Genomic DNA, 7,331 nt, shown 5'->3' with positions numbered 1-7,331 from the left:
TCTTTTCACCACTACTTTATTCCATACATATTTAGCTTGCCTATACAAGCGGATCCTAGATGCTTCATTTATTTTCATGTAGAAAACGTTCATTTCTAGTGCATGATGCACTTTAGGGGCAGTTAACTGAAAGGTTTAACACCCAAACTGTCCCGCTACTCATTTTCTCCATGCATTCAGATGGCCTGGGCTTAGCGGACCATATATTTACTTGGAGTTTTCAAGCTTCAGTACCTCGGAATGAGACAAGAAGCCTTTAGAAAAATAGCATTTATTAAAGCCCATTAAAAAGTGAATAGTAAGCAAAGGGGAACTAAATAGCAAGAAGGGGAGAGAAAGCTTGAAGGGCTCCAGAGTTGTAGTCTGATTCTCCACCCTTCTCCCCAAATTGCGCACCTTTTCACCCCCCTCATGGATTTAATAAGGATGGGCTGGTATAAGTATAACCCGGAGAAGGGAAACAAAAGGAAAATAATTGGTGGGTTCCAGACACACATTTTTCTGTGCAGACCTGTAGCACCGTTGTCATGTTGGGAGTGGTTCCTGAGATGTTAAACAACACCTCCATTGGACAGATCTGATGCAGACTATACACAGAAAATGTGTACCTGGAAAATGTTTCTGGTTCTCGACAGCAAAGTGACTGGTCCGTCATAATAGAATAGGTTGCTCGTTGCCAATGTTGTCTTCATCGCAGGCGGTCCCAGCGCCAGATAGAGGCGTCGTCACAGACTGCAATCAGGATACTGCTGTCACGGCTGAAGCTGGTCTGTCTGATGGCAGAGGTGCATCTTGGGAGGGTGAGGATGGTGCACCTGAAACAGAGAGCCAGGTTAGAATGTATTTGGTGAAACAGAAAGCCAGTGTCTCCGAAGATTGTTATAACTAAACTAAGATAGACCACTGCCTGTCATTTCAAATGGGAACAAATGAGTCAGTGGGCAGAACAAGCAAGGGGCTGGGCAGAGCCAAGCATGAGCTTGCGAGATCCTATTGGCGCGTTGTAGCATATATTTGCATATTGCTGCTAGGGAACACCTACTTTGAAGTGCACATGTGCAATATCTCAATTCGCCTTTGCACTCCTTTTAAATGCCTTTTTTTTTTTTACTTTAACAAGGGGTAAAGTCTAAAACTTAGTCCACTCTGTTCGTAACAGATTGCAGCTTTGGGAACAGAACTGTTGAGGACAAAATGTTGAAAATTACACATTTGCAGAATGTCGGACAAAATCCATCTTGCTCCAGCATCTCCCACTTGGCTCTCTCTCACTACCATATTTGGGAGTGAATGGAAACGCCAAGCGGATGCTTCACATTTATACACCCCGTGAAATATCTGTCTAATTATTCTGTGAGGTCTCTGTCACAGCCCTGGAACATGATACATAACAAGGAGAGGAGTGCTCTACTGGCCTTCACTTCTCTCAGGCAGTCTACCATCTAGGCATGGTCCACTGCTTAGGTGAGGTGTATTGGTGGGAGGTTAACTCTGAACTTTTTAACGTACAGTGATGTAGTGAAATACATGTAGATCAACTAGTCATTTAAATACATTTTGCTTTAGCTTGATGGTAGTTGAACTAAATTCAATTCTTGGTGTTTTCAGAAGTTAACTTTTTAGCAATTTCTTTTGTAAAAAATAAAATATGGGTAAAGTAGGCAAAAATGTCCTTTCTCAGCATCAGACCTGTCTAATTCTCATTTGAAACATTTTGTTTAAAACCTCTTAGATGTTAAGTCCCCTGTATGGGGGGACTGAGCGGTTCTGGACTGGTTCTGACTGACATTTTGGTGTACAAAGCGCTCTGAACACCATAGTGTCCTGTACCTTAAAGTGGCACAAAGACCCATTTTGTCTGCTCTGTTTCCACTCTCTCAGTGGCGCGGACTTGTGGGGTCTGAAACATGACACTTCATGTTCATAGGGAGTGATGTGTCACATTCTCTGGTCAATCCAGACAAAGAATCGATTTCCTCTGAGCAAGTGAGCCTGGGAAATGGCATATGACAGTCTGAGTTCAGCCATTGTGGTTTCATCTCGCTGTGAAATTCTCAGCCGGATTTAGAGCTTTCAAAATAAAATAAAACACTAAATAATTTCATAGAATTGAAAGACCGCGTTCTCTTGGTCACAGACAGAAGTTGTCACGAGTCTGCACACATTTGAATGGTGTCTCTGTGCTGATCAGTGGACCTTTTAGATCATATTTATTTCACTGTTAAGATGTGGGAAATCTTATACTAAGTCGTTTAGAATATGTTTGTTCATATTTGTACCATGTACTTGTGTTCTAAAAAGAGAGTACACCTCAGAAAGTTATAACATTTACCAGAAAGGCTAGTTCCAGACCTTTCTAAACTATACAACATTACCAGTTACTGTTTATGACCATCATGAAAAATGATTAGGTTTGGATGTCTATTTAGGCAAAAATACAAATGTTACCCTATATAATTAGGCTAAATTACAGATTGTTAACATACTGTATTGATGATCTTTCACAAAGTAGTTTGGATGTTGTGAACTACTTTTTCAAAGTAACTAGTTTAGTGTAGCTTAACTTCTTCCAGTGTGAAGTAATTGGTAGCTTGGTGAACTATATCTTCAGAGTAGCTTCCCCAACACCACCACACGTACAGTTTCCCTACAGACTCTTACTTTGCTTTGTGGGGGTCCTCTACCTCAAGGTCCCACACGTAGTTTCCCTACGGACTCTTACTTTGCTTTGTGGGGGTCCTCTACCTCAAGGTCCCACACGTACAGTTTCCCTACGGACTCTTACTTTGCTTTGTGGGGGTCCTCTACCTCAAGGTCCCACACGTACAGTTTCCCTACGGACTCTTACTTTGCTTTGTGGGGGTCCTCTACCTCAAGGTCCCACACGTACAGTTTCCCCACTTGGTTTCCCAGAGCCAACATCTGTAGGACAACACATGTGTTACTTCAATAGTCAAACAACTTTCTACGTGGAGACAATACTATACTTTATGTTTAATGTTAAACAACAAACGTGCATCTATTTAGTTATAAAGTTCCAACACCAAACCACTGTTTGCTTACAATACTGGGATGAACAGTAGCAGATAAGTGATTCCACAAAGCTACAGACACAACGGAAGGGGAAATATCATCTTTACCTTCTGCCAGAAGTCCATGGAGAAACGCATGTACCAGATGTCACACTGGCTGTAGTCGAAGCGACCCAGGATTGTCACGTTGGACTCGTTTGGTTTGATGCGGTCAATATCGTCCTCCATCTTCCCTGGTTTCCAACACACGATAGCGTTCTCACACGACTGGTCAGGGGAGGAACAGAACAAAGGAGTAGGGTTATGAGGCTCACAATGGGATCCACAACCTAATAACAGAATGTGACGTATTTGTGTTTGAACAAAAAGATTCTCACAGTCTTACCTTGGATAAAATCAGGTCTCCCAGCCAGCGTACACAGTCCACATAGTTCCTGTGGATGTCTCTGGTAGAGAAGTCAGGGAAGTGGATCTTCTGAGAGACCCATGGCCTGTAAGAAGACAGAATCATCGGTTAAAGGAGCAAACATTTTCAAGTTGAAAATCAACAGTTCAGGGCATCAGGTAGCCTAGTGGTTAGAGCGTTGGGCCAGTAACCGAAAGGGTGCTAGATCGAATCCCCGAGTTGACAATGTAAAAATCTGTCGTTCTGCCCCTGAACAAGACAGTGTTCCTAGACCGGTTAACCCACTGTTCCTAGACCAGTTAACCCACTGTTCCTAGACCAGTTAACCCACTGTTCCTAGACCAGTTAACCCACTGTTCCTACACAGTCATTGTAAATAAGAATTTCTTCTTAACTGACTTGCCTAGTTAAATAAAGGTTAAATAAAAGATGTGAGATTCTGACTGTATCCTGGCAACACTGTACTATGTTCCTTTTATGCAATTGTTCAGCCCTGTTATTTGAACGCGCTTTGTTGTGTATAAAAGTCTGCTGAATGACTGAAATATACATGGGAATACACGTACGTTTGTTGCCCACAACCAATATGTTCACCTGTTTGTCTTGGAAGGGTTGTATTCATAGGACCCGTGAATGGCTTTCTGCATCCTCTCTGAGTTGATCGTCCAGAGCTTCAGAGAGTGGTCCATTCCACACGACATGATCTTCTCACCTAGCAGGTCAAAGTCCTGGCGCAGAGTCATTTTTCATTATTATATCATTCTCTCATTTCTTTTTCTGTGTGATCCATATTGTATCGCAATTTTCAATGGTCACATACACATAGAAATCCCTGACTTCTATTGATCAAGAAAGCCAATAAGAGATGGTTGTGGTCATGTCGTGTACTCACTGCGCTGAGGACTTCATCTCTATGTCCCTCTACACCTCCAAAGATGGCCACCAGTGTGTCTGTTTGGATGTTCCACAGACGAAGGGCGTGGTCTAAAGGCAAAACACAAAGCTGATGAGATATTCACACAGTCGATTTTATGTCAAGTCATTCTGTTAATGATGTAAATACATACAGATTATAAATCATTCCTAAATGTAAATCGTTTAGTTCTCAAAAAGTCAGGTCAGTCGAGAAAATATGAAGTCCTAGCTATGGTGTCTAGTTGTTCTACCTTTGCTGACGGATAGCAGGAGGTTGGGGTCTCTGGGGTGGAACTTGAGCTCGTTGATGGCGTTCCCGTGACCCACATAGTGCTGCATTAAAAAACCACACTATTTAGAGATGGCACAACTAATATGCACGAATGTAAATTCCATCCCTGGTGTATCGGATACAACTACTTGGAAATTGACCCACCTTGATACACTGCATGGTGATGTGGTTGATGACCCGAATGATGCCACGTGACCCCGCCACGGCCAGGAGGGGATGGCTTGTACTGGTGTCAAAGGTCCAGGCGCAGGTGTAGAAGTTCTCATCTGCATCGGCATCCACGTATGACTGCAGGAGTCGGATCTCTCCTTGGGAATGGCACTCGTACAGGGTTACCTGGTAAATTAAGGACATCACATAATCAGCAGTGACAGGTGGCATATGAGTCTGCATTTTACACCACATGTTTTGGCTATTACACTTTCAACATGGTTTATGTGATGCCAAAGATACTTACTCTGTTGCTCCCAACAGTAGCAAACACCAGCGGGTCCCCTTCTTTACTGTGCCAGTTGAACTGGACCCCAAATAATGGCTGTCCATGGTCCTCCTGTGTAAAGAACAAGTTAATTATGAGTTGAGCTCATGGTCAAGGTGATGAGGTAGCCCTGCAACTTCACAATCAGTGTTAACCTCGGCCCAGGTGGGAATTCCCTCTTGGTCTAATGGTCAAGGCTGTGGGAGACCTGGGTTCAGAGCCATCCCGTAACATTAGAACACCGTCATTCAGCTGTTTACAACTCACACAGTATCATATTAACAGCACAGTTCACACATACTTATAACAGGCATGCCAAGTCCAAGGCTGAGATTATGACATTTCTGGAATCAAAATTAGGCCTATTGATAAGATGTGACATGTCTGCAGTTGGAAATGATTGGAAATATTATTGATAAGATGGGCTCACCCTGAGGCTGTTGACGCACTTGAAGGAGTATTTGCACTTCTTTGATTTCCACTTGCCCTTGCCCCAGCTCTTCCTGCCTGGAGCGTTGGCTGTGTTGGTGGGTGTGTCTGGACGCTCCACATTGGTCCCACTCTCAACGCTGACAGCATCATCCTACAAACACAAATTATAGCAACATGAGATGTGGTTGATGCGTTTGCAACCTGCAATGGATGTTCTGCACCCCGTTTTCGACTACACTGGTATCAGAAGTGGGATGGCCTACCATGAGGGGCTTGAGATAAACTAAACTTACAACTGGCTAATGATTATCTACTTGGACAATCCCAGAAGGGTCCATAGCTTGATAGCTAACACTACCTAGAGAGCATAACTAGCCAGCTAGCTATTTTAGGTGGAGGCCCTTTGCAGTGTTTCCTCGAATCCCTTGCTCGTTGAATGATACTTTTCTTATTTCCTGTTCTGGAATGTTTGAAAGGGAAATAACCACAACTAACGTTAACTAGGTATCTATAGCTAAATAAATAAAAATCTAGGCCTAGTTGAAACAAAGGGAAAGGCCCAGCTATCATCACGAACTCCAAAATCAACTACCAGTCGCTTGCTAGTTAGCTTGCTAGCTATGAAAAGTTAGGCTAACATTAGCTACTTAGCTAGCTAACCATTTTTCATGTCCGCGCCGATACAAACAGAACAAAACCGAATTTACATTCTCATCTGCAGAGAGATCGGGATTACTGTTTTCATCACTGCTCAGCTTCTGCTTTTTTGTCGGCATCTCCTTTCCCGCTTCGGTAGGGGTCTCGGACATGTTCTCCCTCCTCATCTTCTGTCCTTCTCAGATTCAATCATAGCGCGACCGCGGAGAATAACTTCCGGGTCTTTTATGTCCTTTGGTCTTCACAATAAAAGTTCCAGTCAAGCCAGAGACGGAAGAGGAGGCAAGATACCCCGCTCTCCGTTTTTTCCTAGTTCAATAAAAGACAATGAACTAAGTAGACCAGACCCACCTGCTATTGCATTGGTGTCTATGGGAGACACCCGTTAATTAAGTAGACCGGAACCAAGTGACCATACATACATGGTCACTGTGTTGGGGCGACAGGTAGCCTTGATTTAGCCCACTGCAGTAAAAGGTTAAACAAGTTAACATTCACAAGGCTGCAGGGCTAGAGGGATTACCAGGACACATACTTCACGGACATTTCCAACCTCTGTCTGACCCGTTTGTATTAAATCAAATCAAAATTTCTTTGTCACATACACGTGTTTAGCAGATGTTATTGCAGGTGTAGTGAAAAGCTTGTGTTTCTAGCTCCAACAGTGCAGTAATATCTAACAAGTAATATCTAACAATACACAGAATCTAAAGTAAAGGAATGGAATTAAGAATATATAAATTGGACAAGCAATGTCAGAGCGCATAGACTAAGATACAGTAGAATAGGATAGAATACAGTATACACATATGAGATGAGTAATGTAAGATATGTAAACATTATTAATGTGACAAGTGTTCCATTATTAAAGTGGCCAGTGATTTCAAGTCTATGTATATAGGGCAGCAGCCTCTAATGTGCTAGTGATTGCTGTTTAACAGTCTGAGGGCCTTGAGATAGAAGCTGTTTTTCAGTCTCTTGTTCTCAGCTTTGATGCACCTGTACTGACCTCGCCTTCTGGATGATAGCGGTGTGAACAGGCAGTGGCTCGGTTGGTTGTTGTCCTTGATTATCTTTTTGGCCTTCCTGTGACATCGGGTGGTGTAGGTGTCCTGGAGG

General features: G+C 43.0%; 1 protein-coding gene across 2 annotated transcripts; it reads right to left on the bottom strand.

Moving 5' to 3' along the window:
- Positions 1-255: 255 nt before the first annotated feature.
- On the bottom strand, positions 256-6,429 carry eed (embryonic ectoderm development). 2 transcript variants are annotated; one of them, XM_042319375.1, is made up of 11 exons: positions 6,263-6,429; positions 5,554-5,706; positions 5,103-5,195; positions 4,790-4,981; positions 4,605-4,686; positions 4,331-4,422; positions 4,033-4,166; positions 3,418-3,523; positions 3,141-3,299; positions 2,849-2,922; positions 256-815 (listed from the first exon to the last, which is right to left on the bottom strand). In XM_042319375.1, the coding sequence occupies exons 1-11, from the start codon at positions 6,377-6,379 to the stop codon at positions 689-691; spliced, it is 1,329 nt and encodes a 442-aa protein (XP_042175309.1). In that variant the 5' UTR covers positions 6,380-6,429; the 3' UTR covers positions 256-688. The 2 variants fall into 2 exon arrangements, with proteins under 2 accessions (XP_042175309.1, XP_042175310.1); XM_042319376.1 differs by lacking the exon at positions 6,263-6,429 and adding an exon at positions 6,216-6,233.
- Between the last annotated feature and the right edge of the window lie 902 nt (positions 6,430-7,331).

The sequence above is a fragment of the Oncorhynchus tshawytscha genome, unplaced genomic scaffold (assembly GCF_018296145.1).
Source record: "Oncorhynchus tshawytscha isolate Ot180627B unplaced genomic scaffold, Otsh_v2.0 Un_scaffold_4246_pilon_pilon, whole genome shotgun sequence".
Taxonomy (NCBI): domain Eukaryota; kingdom Metazoa; phylum Chordata; class Actinopteri; order Salmoniformes; family Salmonidae; genus Oncorhynchus; species Oncorhynchus tshawytscha.
This window is presented reverse-complemented; position numbering and strand designations above follow the sequence as displayed.